Here is an 18,480-nt window from a genome sequence, read left to right as displayed (position 1 = left end):
GTTGTACCAAGTCAGATATGTCTTAGCAGTAATAAAAACTACTGCTATGACTACTTCCATGCTTAATTTTTAGTAGAGTTGTATCTATAGCATTTATATGTCATGTCTGTCTCAGTTAAATATTTTTAGACCTGCTGTTACTATGAGATTTCATATAGATTTTCTGTTTGCTCAGAAAAATAATCTAGAAGGTTTTAATGGAAATTTGGGAGTCAGCTGCTGATCTGCTTTAGTACTATTGTTTATTTTTCACTGGATTTTTAGTAGATTGTAGTGCACTCTGTAGCTGTGTTTTGTCCAAGCTTTAAAGTGGTAATTTTGACAGCAGGAACTAAGTTAAAGTTTTTGTTCAGGCAGGTACATGTCTATGTGTGAGTAAGTGCATAGGAAGAATAATGACTCGTTTTTTTTTTTTTTTTTTTTTTTTTTTTTTATTCATTTATGGTTTCATTTGAATAGTTTGGCAACACATCATTCCCTCCAATAAAAAAATTGGACTTGACCTTTAAAGTTTTTTCACTTCAGATACGAAGGTAGAGTATCCAAGTTCAGTTCACCCGTATCATATTATTTACTTATATTTAAGATATATTGATTTTTTTTTTTATTTGTTCATTTTATTTCATATGTTTGTCTTAATGAGGGGATGTAGAACAATTTTTGTCTAGTTTGTCATGGAAGCAAGTCCAGATGGCTGTTGTTTAGTTTGCCTTTCCATAACTGTCCGGTCCATAGTGTAAATCTTAATCAATATTATTTTAAAAGTTCTATTAAAACTGTTTGCTTTTTACTTTTAAATTTTATATGATCATGACTAATTGACTAACACAGATTTTAACACTTAAGTGTTAATGATAAACTGCAGCCAAGGTTTAAATTCCATTATATTAGGTTGGCTCTGGCATTTCTTTCCGGATTCTGGGTTTGCAATTATTTTACTCAGATTTTTTTTTTTTCTTTAGCTATTACATTCTGAATTATTGCAAAGTATTTAGTGCTATTTGGAATTTCCACTGCTTCAATCTTTGCTAAAGATAAGCTAACATCTGCATGAAAAATAATTTAATCAACAAAATATGCACATTTGTTTGATGTACACCTCTTAAAGGCTTAGCAAACATTCCAGCACATCTCTATTCAGTATTCACGAAGCAAGCAGCTTTCCCTCTTCTGATCCCAGGTCAATAAACTGTGTGGTACTTTATATATATAAAAAATAATTTTTTTTCTGCAGGAAAAAACCCCAAATATTTTCAGACCAATTCATGTGCTTTGAAACTCTTGTATTCAGGTGAAAAATGGTGGCTTTCTTCATGTAAAGCTCATACCACCAGCTGTTGAGCGCGTAGCTTCGTGTGATGTGTCACTCTTCTCATAGTGGGGCTTGGAGGGATGGTTGGGTTGATTGAACCATTGCAGCTGCCACAAGAGACTAGTTTGGGACGACTTTGGGAGGACCTTTCCTGTTTCTTGCTCTAACTCTGCTTCTCTGGTGTTACATCTCCTTGTGATCCGATTCAGACTGCTGAGCTGGCAGGGTTTGTTTGTTTAGATTTTTTGCGGATAAGATTCCTGGAGTAGTGGGCTGACTGCGGGGGTCAGGCAGGCACAGCTCAGAGCTGCATAACCCAGCGTGGAAGTCGGGGAGGTGGAGGGGGAGAATGTGTTCCCGGAGCACGCAGTTGCAGCCAGATGTTGAATCGCTTGCTTGACGTGTTGGCTACGCCATTGGCCCTTTGCTAATTTTCAAGATTTGAGCACGGGAAGTATTATTTTTTTTTGATTCCGTTTCTTCAAAAACACTTTTTTCAAAATATGTAATTTCAAGACTTTTTTCAAGATTTTCCTTGCAATATAAATGCAGCAAACGCTGTGATCATTTCAGAAGGTGACCTGGCTGTAATTTAACTTCCCTAATTCATTGGCTGCTGCTCACATTAACTTTTTGTAACAGTTACTGTAAAAGAAGCCTTTTTTCGGTTTTGGATAATATCCCTACTTTGCAAGCTTTCCCTGTGGAAGAGAGAAAACTTTGGACTCAGGTCCTCCGTATTCCTATGGATAAACCAGTCTTTGTGGAACGAAGGTGTGACGCTTGTTGTGTAAGAGCTGTAAAATTTATTTGTGTAACCCCTCTGATTCCATCAGAATTATGTAAGGATATTTCCAGTGGATGTGTGAAACATGCTGCTATGAATAATGTGTTTAATTCCCTAGGAATGTTTTATTTCAAAGGCGATACCTAATACATATAATCCTAATTTAAAAATATTTTTTCTATTGTTTTTAAGAGTACCATCTAAAATTTTTGTTTAATATTAGTTTAGAATAAAATATTTGCTCAGTGTTCTCGGTTTGTTATCTCCAGGTATAACTGGTTTCTCTAAACACTCATGTTCTTTGTACATTTTTTAGGCTGAGCGACAAGGGAAATTTTAAAATTCATATTCCAGAAAGCTTGGTCTGGTCTGTCAGTTAACAAAATAAATCTTACCTTTTAATCTTGCCCTTCTCAGAATGGCTTTTATGTGGTATCCGTCCCCCATCTGTCCCTGTCGCGCCCCCCCCCCTTTTTTTTTTTTTAAATTTCTTTATGTTGAATTGAAGGTTGACGAAGAGACTTGGGGTTGTTGTTTTTTTTTTTTTTTCTTTTTGCAGAATGGTTCTGCTTAGTATTGTTTGACTAGCGAAAATAGAACTTTATTGAGCACTTAATGCAGGAAAAACTCTAGCACCCTCTTCAAGATGCAAGATCTTGCTATCATGTCTTGGCAAGAAGATCTGGATTGTCTTTGACTTCATATAGATAAGTGTATCTAGAGTTGGAAACTCCATGTTTGGCACTTCTGACTGACAGAAATTGAATTGCTGCGGTGGTGGATTGGGGACAATACATTAAGAAATAGGTAGCAATTAGTGAAATGATACTTTCTAGCTAACATAATAAATGAAATATGTGATTTCTAAAGGTATCTTTTGAATAGTTTTTTTTTTATTCACTGTGACAAGAGAATTCCATAACGATGTGTGTGACAAGTAACATTTGCAGTTCCTTCAGATCCACTTTTTCACTTCATAGCAGTGTGGCTCACTGACTTTGGGGATCCGATATTTAATTATGATTTTTGTTTATCCTTAGATTCTGAGTCATCTTAAGTGTGTTTTGAGAGCATTCATTTGAATGCTCAGGATGGAAATGTGGGAATTAGGTTTTTGACCTTACTTGCATCTTGTACAGCATCATCTACTGAGTAAAGCCAAATTAAATGTCTTACAGTAGAAATGCTTTAATGCATTAACTGGGCAGTGACACTAGACACATACGGCTTTTCACATACAGAAGAATTTTGCTTGAAATACTTTGCTTATCATATAGTACGTGTCTGTATTTAATTAGAGTTTTGAGCACAAGCTCTAGTGGGGTAACTAATTTACTTTTTGTTTAAATGGAAATACTGTATAGTAGTTTGCTGTCTTTGATCCGTGTCAGCTGCTCTCTGTCCAACTTCTGAGGTTCTTGTTGGTTTGTGTGCTCTCTGGCTGGATCACAGTTGATCTTTTTTGTAAATTACTTATTTTCCGGTTTTGTCCTTGTCGCATTTCTAGCAAAAATTTAAAAAAGGGGATTTAAAAGAATAGAGAAAAATTAGTTTGGCACTTTTTTTGCAACTGAAGCAAAGTCAAGTGTTTTATTTTTGAAGCATGGAAGCACAGTTAACATTTATGCTATGGCTTCTTTCATGAAGTGTCAGAATATTTTATTTTCGGTTTTACTGGCTCTGGTCTTAACAGCTGCTGTATTGTGACATTTGGTTCATTATACAAAAGTCATGTTTCAACTGTGTAAGTATTACAGTAACTTAGTTTTCCGAGGAAATTAGTATAAAGGCAAGTACATGTGTTTTATTAAAATAATCTTTTTTAAAAACTAGCGTTTTTAGTAATGATTTTGGAATGTTACATGATACTTAAACTGGTTTTGGAATAGGTGAAACAGGACTGGGTAGCATGGAAATTATAATGGTTCCCAATTTAAAGGAAAAAGGTTGTAAATATATATATTTTTTTAACATTAAATTGTATTTAGCTGTAGTTCTGTTTTGCTGAGAAAAGTCATTCATGCCTTAAGAAAAATGCATACGTAGGTTATCTTTTGCAGATTTCACTTAGTGATTCCACTCGGTGTTGAAAACGTCGATGCTGAAAAAGTGTTGAGATGGCTTTTATTTTATAGTCGTATGATAATTTTATTAAACGACGAGTACGTATGAAGATCTTGGTTGCTACAGCTGGAAACCAGAGAATTTAAAACTTTCTTTTTTTCCCCCCCTTCTAGATTTTCAACTGAATTCTCACCTATCAACACTGGCAAATATTCACAAGATTTACCACACCCTCAATAGGCTGGTAATGACTTGCCATTTTCTCTAAGCAGAATAGCTAGGGCTTTAGTCCAGAATGTTTTGGGATTGGAACCATTAAATGATTACACTTTTAAAAAACCCCTAACGCTGCCTTTTTGTATGAGAGACTGTTGGGTTTGAATCGGTTAAGAGATAAGGAGTATTAGGAAAAGGTGAAAGATTATACTCTGGGGATCAGAGTGGAGTTTGAGCACTGGTCACTGCAACATTGGATTTAGATGTTGTCTCCATAGAAGAAGCTTTCCTAGATCTATCAAATAATGGTAATCATCAGCATTTCTTACAGTTCTTGTGGAAAACACATTGAATGAGCAAGCTCTGCTCTTAGAACCACGCAAAGAGTGAAACAAGATTTTTTTCAAGACTGTCCGTGCTTGTTTGTGCATTTACATTTGTTTTATTGCAGCCATGGCTGGAAATGCCGATATGGCTTCTGTTTGTACACTGCAAATTTAATGGAAAAGACACTGCCTAAAAAAAAGGGGTAACTCGTTTCCAAGATTTCAGTTGGTTGTTAAATCAGTTTTCGTCAGAACACGTACGTGTGTTTATCCTTAAGCAAAGCCATTTCTGTGGTAAATGGTAATTTAGTATTTCTAATGCTGCATTTATTAATGGAATTGTTCAATACAACAATGCAAAATTCCCCGTCCAGTGGATAGTTATTTCCACTCTTGAAACATAGTTAGATATGGTTTTGATAGAAAAAAAAAATATTTTTCAATTTATTTAAAGATTATCCTTGAACTTTTTAGGTAAATTTGCAAGGGTCACTTTTTAGATAAATATGAACTCAAAACACAAAGACTCTGCAGTCTTAGCTAGATGCTCCTGAAGTAATTAAGATGAATATTAATATCAAATAAAGGTTAAAAACATTACTGAACAATGAAGGTCACCATCTTGTTTAACTGTATCATTCCCACTCTCTTGCAGAATCTGACAGAGGACGTTGGTCAAGACGATCGCCAGACAGGTATTTAATAGGGACGTAGCAGAAATAGTTTGAAACAATTTAAACACGCTGCATCAAAGAAGTCTCTCTAACATCACTGATAATTATATTTTAGAAAGCTAAAGGAGATTTAGAAAGCAAGTGCCAGTATTTTTTTGAAGTTTTCTTCACAACAGATGTTTGTGCTTTTAATTTACCCAGTTGTGAAGGACTTGCAGGGGTTTCAGCAGTATCTGTCGTTTCACTGTTTCTTAGTGTAAGTACTTTAGAAGACTTCATGAAAAATTTCTCTCACTCCTTGGACTCAGCCCATTAGACTAGCAGAACATCCATGTTCTTACAGTGTTTTGACTCTTGAAAGAGCGTTGGTGAGAACCGAGCAGAAGCAACACCTCTGGTGGCTGTCGTGATGCCTGTGACCGAGTTTAAATGCTGTGCTCCAAACAACCCAACTGTTTCCGTGAGTGCTTTTGATGCAGGTTCTTCCCGCTTCTCGTGCAGATTTTCAGTCAGTGTCTATGGGCTATTTATTAGTCCAGATCTCTTTTCTGTTCAATAAAATGTCATCATTTTTCAAGGCCTTCATCTCAGGTGCCTGGTACTAGCTTGCTGCTGTTCTTGATTCATCAGCATTTGTGCTTTGTGACTTGATGTCTTGCAACATTTGTTACCTCCTTTTGCTCTTGTTACTTATGAGCTGGCGTCTTCCTTGATTTCTTTTTCTTCCTTCCTTTCTGTGTTTCAGGCATGATACCTAAGGAGGAAGGAAAATAACTTACTGGCTTCAAGCCCTGATCACTCACTCAGCAGAACTGTTCTTTAAAACTGACCATATCTGTCCTACCATCTGTCTCAAAGTTTTTCTCTCTCCTGAGGTGCTGGCTGTGTTTACTGATGTTACTTTGAGCGCTTAAGAAAGCGGAGAGAGCTGTCAGCTTCTCCTGGAGATTTCTGGGACACGCTTGTAAATCGAGCACACTCTTAGCCTAAAGCAATGAGAAGAGACGCACAGGACTGCAGTGTTTGGGATCGCACAGAGCTCGCTTAGGGCTTATGTGCCCTCCTCCATACTGTGACAGGTGACTTTGTTTCATAGTTGAACTATCTTACCCTAGCCACAAAAGGCTTCTATCAAATATTTTCCTTCAGTGTGGTTAGTGGTTTGATACTTGAAATTAGCTGCCCAAGTAAATGAAAAACCTCTGCAAAAGAGGTTGAGGCAGGTAGTTCAAGATAGCCAGAGGTTTTATTGTCTGTGTGTTGGAACTGATGTCCTCTCCCATCTTCCAGTGGAGACTTGGAATTTTCCCCTTTGTGATCCAGGTGCTCGGACTACACAGAGGTGCATACTGATTTCACATATGAAAATACATTCCAGAATCTTTGTTTCCTTTTGGTCGCAAAAAGCTGTTGTGAAGCATTGAGGTAGTCCCCTTCGGTCACTAATCAATCAATAAGAGTAGGCGTGCTTAAGATATTTGGAATTTGTCTTATCTCTTGCCTAGCACTTCTGCCATAAAGCTCAGTATAAGAAATTAGCCTCAGAGCTCTTACTCTCTCATTGGAAGCTGTTTGAGCATGTAACTGATTTTGATGAGCTGCTTTACTCCGACACTGATGGTTATCCTATTTGCCTGCATTGTGGTGTTCGAATTAAGCTGTTTCAAAAGCTTTACCATGCCCATCGAATGAGTTTGGGCACAAAATCCCAGTAAAGAGTGTATTTTTTTTACAATAGTTGTAAAAGAACCTTTCAAACCAGAAACAAACATGAAATGAGAACTGGAAGCAGAGGTCGATAGTGGCAGACTCCTCATCTTCAGATTAATTCCATATTTCTTATGCTTCTGCCCTGTTTTATGTCTCCTTGTAGAATATGATGAAGCCCCAATGTCTGCATAACTTCCAGGTGAATTCAGTTGAAATGTGTGCTTGGTTTTCCTCATATGAGGACAGATACGCATGCAAGGAGCTATTTGTCCATTGTGAATATAGTACGGTGAAGTCTCCCATGTCCATTTTGTATTGGACTTGACACTTACGAAACATCTTACTGGTGAGCCTTATGTAAATCTAAAAAGAATTACTTTTGCAAATTGTTTGATTTTGATGTGCCTGAATTTTTGGAACTTCTACTTTCCAGCATTACTGACTGCATAGTAAGAAGTGTCAAGACCGATTAATTTTGTTATGCAATTTATAGAACTGCATAGATGCTGTGAATTTGAGGTTCTATATCCAGAACTCATTTGAAAGTCATGTTAATGACTGTGTTGCAAAAGATTCTTTGAGTGTTGCGAAACCCATCTAAAGACGATTTTTTAGTTTTGAGATTTACCCCCCACCCCGAATCTTCCGGAGCAAGACTTATCCTTAAAGATTACTATTAGTTTTCTGACATAACTATCATGGTTAATGTTATTACATTGCGGGCCCTGCTTTTGAGATGACTTAATAAATGCATATCTAAATGTGGTTGAGATTTCTAAAAGCTATTTAAAAAACCTGAGTATTTCCATTTTAGGTTAATATTTATAATGAGCTTTTAATGCATATTACATTTATTTCAAAGCAGTTGTTTCTGACCTAACAATAAATGTCCTGGAGATCGAAATTATTTTAAGCAAATTATATCTTTTCTTCATATTAGCCAGATTTTTTTCTGGGACCAGATCTTAAATGTCTAAGAGCTAGAGGGTGGCAGTTTCAATATTGCTTCAGTGATTTGGGAGATAAGATGGACCTCGCTTCAAAATTCCAGTCACCTGTAATGATTACAGTCTCATAAAATGTGTTAGCATTCAGTGTGCATATATATCTGAAAAATAAGGCAGGCTGTGAATGTGTCATGGGCCTTGGCCTTTTCAGCTGTTTGTAGGGGTAAGAAAAGGCATTCGTATTCTGTAAACAATTTCTTTTTATATGCATTGACTTGGAATACTCTTTCTCTAGAAATTGAAATAATAGTTGTTTTTATGTCATAACTACATATCCAGCAACTTGTTAATAGCTTAAAGTCATGATTTGGTTATTAAATTGTGACTTACCTATCCAGACTAAAATGTCTTTAAAAGTAAAAGTACGCTTCCTGTTGTCACCTGGCTTGTTTAAAAGAACGAGGTAATGTCTTCAACAAAAACAAAGCTTCATTGCTGTTCTTGAAGCTTGTTGGGGAAAAAAATTACTTTTGCCTCTACTATTTTTTGTTGTTTTAGAGAAGCAAACACACTTGAGACCACAGCAATTCTGTAGTGTGGAATTCAAGATAGAGAAGATGATTTTTCCTTTTACAGCCAGATTGCAAGTTGTTTGATGTTTTGATGAGTATCTTCGTTTTCTCATCTTGTATCTGAAAAATGGTGATTGTTAACTGTGCTTGTGGTGGTCTTGTTGCATTATGAAGCAAGCGGCTGTATCTCTCCAATTGCTTCAGCATTCACAGTTTCTAATTACTTTTTGCTTTGAAACATCCCTCTACTTAAGCATCAGAAGAGCAGGATTATTCACAGGCATTATCTAGAGAGAAGGTGAAAATTACATGTCTGTAAATCACTTCTGTAGGGACACAGCTTGTAGAATTCTTATTTATTGACCTCTGTTTTTTCTTTTTTGTTTGTTCTGGTTTTGCTGCTATTCTAGGAGCATCCCTCCCTTGTGGTGATTATCTTGCATATTGTTTTAAATTTCTTAGGGTGAATTTTAGCTCTTGAGCTGATATTTCCCTGTGGTAGCTTTGTCTCCTGCAAATTTGGAAGTACTGAGTAGAACGTTTGGCAAACAACATTTATACTCGGCAGGCTTTTGGCTGATGGTGGCTTATTCAGCAGCCATTTGGAGGCTCTACCTTGCACATGCTAGCTTCAAGTGTCAAAAAAACAGTGAGAACTAGGAGGGTTCTGCCAATCTTGAGTTGAGACCCAGGAGTAAGAAACTTTGAAGATAATCACATCAGAGAAGCTGCACTTGGTAAGTAAAGTTCCTGTCAAACTTTGCATGAAGTCAGAGGGAGCTGCATGTTCGTTTGCAGATGATCAAACCTTTGAGAAGTTAAATTAGTTGTGAAAGGCCTGAAATTGCATTTAGAAATTAGAAAGCTCTGTGTAGGAAAGGTCGATATAAAAGATAAAAATATTCTGTTGGTTTAACTTTTCAGAGTTTGTTACAGGGAAATTATAACTGCCCTTCAAATTCAATATACTGATTCTGATAACAAAAGGAAATACTTTTAAAGTCACATTCTTATACTCTGTTTTTTAGTAGTTTAGACATCATTCAACAGTTAAAACATAGTGAAGGCTTGGTCCAAACCTCAGTTATTAAGATGTTAAATCTCTGAAGCATGTACCATATATTTGTCCTGCTGGTGTCTGTGTGTGTGCGTGCGTGAGGAGGGTGTACGTGTGCATTTAATAGCTACTTGCCAGTTTCTGAGCTATCTCTTTTCTTCCCTTTTCTGTCAGTTTGAGAGCTGCAACTAGATACATTCAAACCAAGAAAGGGTACAAGTTTTTTATATGAGTCTCTGGCGAAATTGGGTTATGGTGAAGTCTATTATCAGTTTAAGCCTTCAAAACAAGTTCAGCAATCTTTCTAAAAATGTCCTATCATTTAATGAGGAAAAGGCTTCAAGCAGGAGTTCTTGGGTTAAATTCTTCGGTTTGTATGGGTTGCAGATCTGACAAAATGATTTTCTTGTTCTATAACTGTATTATTTTTACTTTTAATTTATTTTTATTTATTTTATTTTCATCTTTTGCTATGCTTTTGTTTTCACAGAGGCCTTGCATTAGTCTTTTCCCTATCAAATAACCAGTAAACTGGACAAACCCTATGGGGGGTTGGTGTTTTTTCTTGCATTTTACCAGCATCCAATGCCTGTGGCCATCATAAATGGATACTTTTAAAAAATTTAATAGAAAGGCATTTAAAACCAATCAAATTGCTCTCTAAGGAATGAGATAGCTACAGCTTGTACTCAAGTACATACATACTTTCCAAAACAAAGGGTTCATTAGCACACATTTTCATTTATTAAGTTTAGTGTGTGTTTGAGTCTGTTGGCTGTCTGTAGCCATCTGTTAAGTTCTGCTGTCATCTTAAGTGTTTTTAGTTTCTTTAGGTATTAAAAAAAAAATACTGGCAGAGTCTTTAGAAACTTCCTCTAAAAAGCCATAAAGCATCACACTTCCGATAACTTATGGGAATACAGTTTTGCAGTATCATTAATTTTCAGGCATAGTAAGATGGAATAAATGACATTCAGCAGGTCAGGTTCCTTAGTTTCTTTGATCCGAGTAGTAAAATGCATCGGGTGTTTTTGATGTCAGTTTTTTGATGGTCTCTGGCTTACCTATTTCAAATATATCTGATATTGGTGAGAAGAAGATAAATACTATTATTGTTAATTTCCTTTTGTAACTTCCTCTGGACAGTGCTTCTTAGAAGTTTTTTCTTCTGACACAGCCATTATGATTTTTTGATGTATTAGTAGCTTAGGAAGTATAATGCTTGGAAGTTTTTTTGATAACCAGTTAAATTACAGTTTGAATTTAGAATACTCTTAAAACTTTATTTCTGAAAGGTAGTGTAGGTATGGCCATACTTTCCTGGGAAGGATGCTGGGGTGGGGAAGCTTTAGGGTAAAAAAAAAAAAAAAAAAAAAAAAAAAAAAGGAATAGATAGGAAGAATTTTTGAATTGGCAAGAGTACTTCTTGAACTAGAGAGACTAATTTTCTTAATAGAAATGAATATAAAGGTAAGACCAAAGAGAAGGCATACTAAATGCAAAAGCTTTATTAATTGAAACCAAATTAGTTCATCTTGATGTAAAAACTGGTTTGAACATCTTGCCTAATACTAGAAGAATCCATACTGCCATATGCATAGTAGTTTCAGTGCATGTTTAAAATAAAGTACATGTAGCAAAGCCTGTGGGGCTGTAAGGTTCCTTACATGTGTTTCTCCTATAACAGGAGAGAGACTTTCAAAGATACGAAGAATAGGTAAGCAAAAGATTGCTGTTAGTATTTGTTGGGAATTGGGCCTCTGATTTCAGTCTGCTCCCTTGGTGTCAAAAAGTAGCCAAAGTTTTATTGCTTGCTTCTGTGCTGTGATTTAAAATCAAAGATGTTGTGGGCATCTTAATGAAGCATACCTAAACTTGGATGCTGTTGAAGCTAAGAGAAGGTAGCTTAGGCATGCTGGAGTTCTTCGTATTTTCTTGCAAGTTTCTTTGGCATCGCTGTGTGTCTGGATTTTTATACCTCGCCTCTCTCTTCCTTTCCTTTTAAAATTCTCTGCGTAACACTTAGAGCTTTGATAGCTCTTTGAGCTGCACTTACGCACACCTTTCTCAGGTGTCCGTGTGGTCTTCGGTACGTGAAAGTAGGACAAAATTTTGCCTGGAGTGTTAGCCTACTGTTTTCATGAGACAGCAAAGGCAATTTAACGACTTGCTGTGGTCAGGAGGACTGGTCCTGTGCTCTTTCTTGTGCTAATGTACAGAAAGTTGTTATTCTTTTTTGCTTGGGTTAATTATCTACAGGTTTGGTGAGCTGGATTGGCACACTGAAGAGTCACCAGAGACATAGGAGTATGTAGCTGAGAGAGAAGGGGAGGGAAAGACTGCCACTTGATTGGCATCGGTGTCTTGAATTGGCTGTTTCCTGCTTGGGGACCTTCATTCATTGAGAAATGTCTAGTACAAATGATACAGCCAGCCACTTATTTTTTCCCCTAGTGGTTGCTGAATGTCTCTTCCCCCGTGCCCCTCCCCCCAAAAAATAAAAAAAAAATGAACAAAAACCCCAAAGAACAAACAAACAAAACCTTTCCTACCCCTTGCTCTCTGTATCACAAAAAACTTGGGGCTTAAAAATAAAAAGGTTCTGTTTTCTAGAGGTAGGTGCTGTAGTTTTTGAGTCACATCTGTATTTCAAAAAGTAATGAACAACTCTTAGAAGTTCTGATGTGAATAAATGACTAAAAATAAGGACGCCTTTTTGAGGACTTAACTACTTCTTCAGAATAGTCTCAGTTCTTGCCTTTTGTTAGACTGAAGTAGCACTAGCACTACTGTACATTCTGGTATAGTACTTCTGGCCTGAACTGAAATCTGGTCATAGAGCACCATGTAAAAGTGAGATGGATTTTGCTATTGAAAGGAGACCATTTCTTCTGTAATTTTTAAATCCACTAACTTCCTCCCTTCCCTTCCCTTTGTAGTATGCCTATTAGTGGACGCAGTTTAACTGGTCTGCAACAGTTTCATTTCTTGTACTGGTGTTTTTAATTCCCTCTGTAGGAAGTCTCCGGTCTTGCAGTTCATCAGACTGCTTTAGTAAAGTGATGCCTCCAAGGAAAAAGAGGAGACCTGCAGCAGGAGATGATTTATCTGCTAAGAAAAGTAGACATGATGGGTATGTCATCTTACCATGAGCTAAGACTGATGGAATATCTAAAGTTGAATAGCTGATATGATCGTGTTTTAAATATTAATGGAAATGGTATTAAAATTTCCTTGGTTTCTCAATGTGGAACCATAGCCTGTGGTGGAACTGTGGGATATTGATAAGCATGTCTAGGTTCAGCGTGCATCTCACCTTTTTCTAGTTGTACGAGAAGCTTGTAGGGAACTTCCTGCTTTAGTTTGCCAGCTGTTAAAATAGACACACTTGTTTGTTCAGAAACAACTTCTAAGAAATACAGTAATATCTCCCTGTATACACGCATAAGAGCTGGACTGGGCATTCTAAATCTCCAGCCTGTCAGAAGAGTGAATGTAGTTGTAGCCCATTCAGCTCTAACTGGAAGTCCTGCTAGTCTCTCCTTGTCATGTTGTGATTTGATGCTGATCGCATAAGGGAAAGGTGAAGGTTGTCCAGGCAAGGTGATGGCCAGTGGTGGAGCAGTGGTTGAGGCGGTGCTGCTCAGCTTGCCTCTGGGCAACAGAAGCACAAGTGGGTTATAAAGGTGTGCATGAGCAGTGTATTCTTTTGGAACAGGTATTGCATAGCTGAGACTTCTGCGAGTGTTGGGTTTTCAGTATGTAGATGTTCAGTCAGCCTCAGTCATTCAGAAACCATTGATTGTGCTCGTTGTATGCAAGACAGTCACTATTTATGTGCGCTAAATTGAGAACTTGTGGGAGTACAGGGCTGTACACTCCCGCACGGTAGCTGCAGGACTGTCCTGACGTTGAAAAGTGACGTATACAGCCAGAAAGTTTGGTTGCCACTGCGTCACTTAGTAGAATTTGAGCTCTATTACATTCATGTATTACTGGTGACTCAGAAAACACATGCTTCCATAACACGTATCTTCAGGAAGGTAAAAAAGATTCATTTCTCTCCTGTCAGTCTGAAATCAGGCTGGGTGCTTTCCTTTTTATTCTCTAGCATGAGTAAGAAAAATGCTGGTAGCCAAATTAAGCCTCTGGTTATGCCTCTGTAACTCCATTGTGTTTAATAGGGTTGCACAACTGTAGCTGCACTGGAATTTATTAAATGATCTGTTGATGCAGAAGAAGAAAGAGATTTCAACTCTCCCTTTCATTGCTTTGCATACGTAACGCTAGCAAGAACAAAAAAGCAGTACATGTTCCTAATATTTTTTTGTTGCTTTTCAGAAAAAATAAAATATAAAAGCTAAATAGTTGACAGAGGACATTACAGCTTATTAAAAATTATGCATACAGTATGGAAGCGAAACGAGGACAGAATGTTTCCAGAATCTAAGTAGAGAGGTTCACGAAATGTAACTCTACCTCACTACTTTGCTAAAACAAAACAACCCAACCCCCCTAAAAAGTAAGGTTGTCTGCGAGTACGAGATACTGATTTGTGTAATTCAAATAAGAAGATTAGGAGAAACTGATTTCTTACTCTATCAGTAGTATAGATATAATAAATTTTAAGACCTTTTTGAAAGCATAATTTGAAGGAATTTTTTTTATAACTAATGTATCTAGTCTTCATTCTACTGCCATGTGAGGCTTTATTAAAAGGAAGACCTCAGCCTGCTTTTAGAAGTGGAGGTGAAACCAGATCTGCCAGTGATGGGCCACAGGGGAGTATCCTTCACTGCCGTGGTTCCAATTTTTATCCGTCTGTCGTCTTAACTCCTTAACTTCTAAAGGTTTTTGGGCTTTCTCTGTGTCCCGGTGTACGAGTGTCTTTTGTTTTGGTCTTGAATAAAACAGTTTTTATTTCAGCATGACGGGCAATATGAAATCATTTGCTGAACGTTCAGCTCAGTCTTGAAGCTCTGTTTTCTTTCAAGGAAGGATTTCGTCAAATTTGGCTTATGCCCCTGTAACCTTCTGTGAACAAGTTAGACAAAGAGCAAGCTCTTTCCTACTTCCATGCTTGTTTGTCAGGCGGGGCGCCTGCCTGTCACGTTTGGGCTTTGGAGGTCAGATATCTCAGTTTGTCAAGCAGATACCAATCTGACACTGGGACCCTTTACAGCAGTGTTATTCGAGTTATTTGCAAAGCCACTTACATTGTATGCAGAGAATGCTGTATACAATAAAACCAGTATGGATAGTGCAGTGCCACTTTGTGGAATAAGGGGTTTCTTGGCCCGGTTCTTTACTGTTGCTTCTGTTTTAGAGGCAGACTTTCTAGAAGCCGTGTACTAGTAACTCAGGATAAGTCTTCAAGGGACGTTAGCCTGTGTGGATTCTGTATTAAGCAAAAAAGCTAGTCAGTGTCTGTTCGTGAATGTCTACCTTAAATAAAAAAGTACAGTGTGTGCTCTCCAGAAGAGACTGTGTTTCCTAACAGAGATGACTTGTCACTTCAAATGCTTATGGAATGATGTAAGTTTTGTATGTTTCTTAGTTACGGTGGCAGACTTATAGAGGCAATGTTAACAAATAAGTTCAGTAATTGAGAGTCTCCTGTTTGTTTTCAGTGTGGAAATGTTAGGTAGTACTCTGAAGATTATCAAAGGAGTGTCATCATTAATGATGTTGTCACAGCTGAGACCAAATGTTGATGATTCCTCCTGGTTTGTCCATACAAAGGAAATTTATTTTTTTAATCCTTACATGGATAGTTTTGTCAGGTGATGTTTTCAGCCTTCGCTATTTGTGGTGTGTTCCTATAGTCTCTTCAACTATGATAGTAATATTTCTGAGATATGTATTCTTTCCACGAAGTTTATTTCAGCAGGCTCTGTGCTGAAAGAGAAGATAATTTCTAAAGGCTCTTAAACTCACAAACTTAAACACATTGGGTACCAGGAAGCTTGTAATAGCCTTCATCCTCAGTTCCAGGCTTTTAGGGATACAGACTCATCTTGGAAGGATTAGTGGAATAATGACACTGGCTATGGAGGGAAAACATTTATAGGAACGAATCTAGTTGTTAGTGAAGTTTTTGGAAATGCTGACCTCATGCATAGACTGATTATGGAAAACACAGATTCCAGACATGTTCTTTAGCATCCCACCCTTATATAAGAAAAGCTTAAATTCTTCTGCACAGAAAGAGGGAGTAAAGGCAGGGTTAATGTTCATAACGTCACCTTGAACCATGAATGCAGTGTTTCAGCGGGAGGGAATTTTTATACCCAATGATGTATAATGAAAAGAACTTGGTGTATTCATTTCTGGATCAGAGAAAGATTTATCTTGTCTTAAATAATAGCTATGCAAAGTAAACAGTTTAGCACACACTCACCATAATATAGTGGCTTGAAGACTTAGTTGTAATTTTCTCTCAGTATCACAGTCTTGACTTTATTGTATTTATAACTCTCACAGTATAGGGTAGTCTCAAATGGGAGTTAAAAATACATTTTCTGTACATTTCTCTTCCATCACTGTATTAAGGGTCTTAGTAAAGGTAAAACAAGTTTCATGTAAAGATACTGGCCAAGAATATAGTCCTCACTGTAATTATCTAATGCTGTGTATCTTTTACACAATCTCTAGCCAAATATTGGCTTTTGCCTTGGGGAAAGATGAGCTGTATAACGTAATGTCTTCTCTTCTTTCTGATGGTCTCATTTAAAAAATAATTCTACTCCTTATTCCAGAATCATGCTGAGGGCAAAAATCCTACAGTAATGGATATTTGGACCTTAGAAGGATGAAAACTAGGAATATTTTTCTGCTTTCTTGAAAGTTATGTTCTCAATCAATCAGATCTATGGTTCTGGTTTATCCTGGATATGCGTATGGACCATATAAGGGCCTATTAACATGAAAAATAGATTTTCTTTATTGAGAATAAGCTCCATAATCTATAGTGGAAAAAAGTAAGTTTTGAAAACAAAGTCAACACACTATTATTAACATGGGAAAGTAAAATGAGAGTGTACTAACATTGGAAGCTTTCATAAACATTTAGTGTTGAGATTTTTTTTTTTTGTTCTGTTGTTGTTTACTAACTGGTTTGGTCCTGCCCCATGCAGACAGCCTGTGTTACCAGCTGTCAGAGATGTCTAGACCTTATTTCTTGAAGTAGAGACTTTCAAGTATGCACAGGTATATTTTTCCCTGTTTCCACACCTTTTCAGTGACCTTCATTTAATAGTTCTGAAGAAACTTAAACTGGACATGGGACTATCAGCACGTATGTTGTTACACATACTGCTCCTGATGAAGCTCAGTAGGTGTGATGAAGTTCGAAACATTAATTTAAAAGTTTAGAAATGATTGTAAGCCTTTAAATAGGGAGAGATAGGACATACTCATTTATAAAACTTACCAGTCAAGTAAATTTATCTTGAGGGTTGCTTTAGACAGTCTTTGTCATTCCTTGTGAATCGTAAAACATCTCCCTTCCACACCCCCCACTTGTTTCTACTAGTATTTATGAAACTACTGCTAAAATCATAACTGTGAATGAATAGGTAAGGCTTTATAAAAATACTTTGATTGTGTTGCACTGATGAAAATTCTCAGCCAAAATTTTAAATTAATTAAGTAGAATTAGTGGAAGTAGTAGGGGGCATTTTCAATCAAAAGTCTGCATCTTTCAAAATATAAATAATCTGAAAGCAATTAGTTACTCGGTTTGAAGCTCAAACAAAATGAGGCAAAGGCTTTGAATAAGTTCTGGTTGCATAGAAACAAAGCTACTCTTGGTAGATTTCTTAATTTTTTCATTCAGTAGACACTGACCATCTGAGATGAGCAGGCTGTAAATCTTCATGAGGGTTTAACTTTTGACTTACCATAATAAACTGTGCCTTAAAAAATTTTTTTTTCTTCCCCCCCCCTTAACTGAGCTATTACCAGCTTCCACAATCAAGAGCGTGTTTTGTGTGACCTAAGCTCCATGCTTTCACTAAGCTCAAGTTTGAATATTCTGGAGCCACACAGCCCGGGGTTGCTGCCGTGGTAGGTGGAGCTCTAAGAAATTGCAGTACAGCTGAAGCATGCTCGGAGCAGGAGTAGGCACCCAACTTTGAAGACTGCAGTAGGTTGAAGAGAATTACCACGACCTTGTTCTTTTTGCTGGCAGTGACCATGTACTCTTATGATGACTTGCCTGGGCACCCCATTGTAGCTGGAATGAATTTTCGTGCTTTTGCTTTCCCACCAAATCAGTTACAAACGAAGGAAAATAGAAATACACAGATGATGCTGTATTTAAAGAAACAGAAAAAGCCTAGACACTCAGGTTTTTTAATTAGTTTGTTTACATCTACCTATAGCACTTCCAATTACAAACTATATTGTCTCATCCTTATTGCAGGGATATTACAATTCCCTAGCTCATAAGAATATTTCAAAGATAGGTTTAAAAATGGTGAGTCAGCTGTTAGGTCATGATGAGATGCAAGCATTTCTGAGGAAATAACTTCATTTAAATGTGGTTAAGTAGTGGATATCACTTTTATTAAATTATAGGCAGGTTAATATCATGTTGCTTTTCCCCTGCCCTGTCCAACATTCTTTCTAACAGCCATTTTGCCAACCAGAGAGAGGAAAGAGATAATAAAAAAGAAGAAGCTAAATGCTTTTTAAGGTATTGGTTATAATATAAAGAAACTTTTTTTGAAGTCTGCTGTCACTATCCTGGCACTGACAGCATCATGCTAAACTAATAACACCTATTATTTTTCAAGTGAAGATTTTCCTGAGT

The 18,480-nt window shown here is 37.0% G+C and overlaps 1 protein-coding gene across 20 annotated transcripts in view; it reads left to right on the top strand.

Annotated features, from left to right (window-relative positions):
- Positions 1 to 18,480, top strand: part of DCUN1D4 (defective in cullin neddylation 1 domain containing 4) — a 42,060-nt gene that overhangs the window by 5,390 nt on the left and 18,190 nt on the right. For 3 of the 20 annotated variants that reach the window (XM_054201742.1, XM_054201741.1, XM_054201749.1), the window contains exons 2-5: positions 4,337 to 4,407; positions 5,361 to 5,400; positions 11,353 to 11,382; positions 12,684 to 12,798. The exons of 1 other annotated variant lie outside the window; for it this stretch is intronic. In XM_054201742.1, coding sequence (XP_054057717.1) covers positions 4,337 to 4,407; positions 5,361 to 5,400; positions 11,353 to 11,382; positions 12,684 to 12,798 — 256 coding nt within the window. Of the gene's footprint in view, positions 1 to 457; positions 534 to 2,736; positions 2,772 to 4,336; positions 4,408 to 5,360; positions 5,401 to 5,722; positions 5,840 to 9,070; positions 9,346 to 11,352; positions 11,383 to 12,683; positions 12,799 to 18,480 lie in introns of those variants that run through there. 16 more of the 20 variants (XM_054201743.1, XM_054201740.1, XM_054201756.1 and 13 more) reach the window with 14 other exon arrangements.

This window comes from Rissa tridactyla, chromosome 5, assembly GCF_028500815.1.
Source record: "Rissa tridactyla isolate bRisTri1 chromosome 5, bRisTri1.patW.cur.20221130, whole genome shotgun sequence".
Classification (NCBI taxonomy): domain Eukaryota; kingdom Metazoa; phylum Chordata; class Aves; order Charadriiformes; family Laridae; genus Rissa; species Rissa tridactyla.
This window is presented reverse-complemented; position numbering and strand designations above follow the sequence as displayed.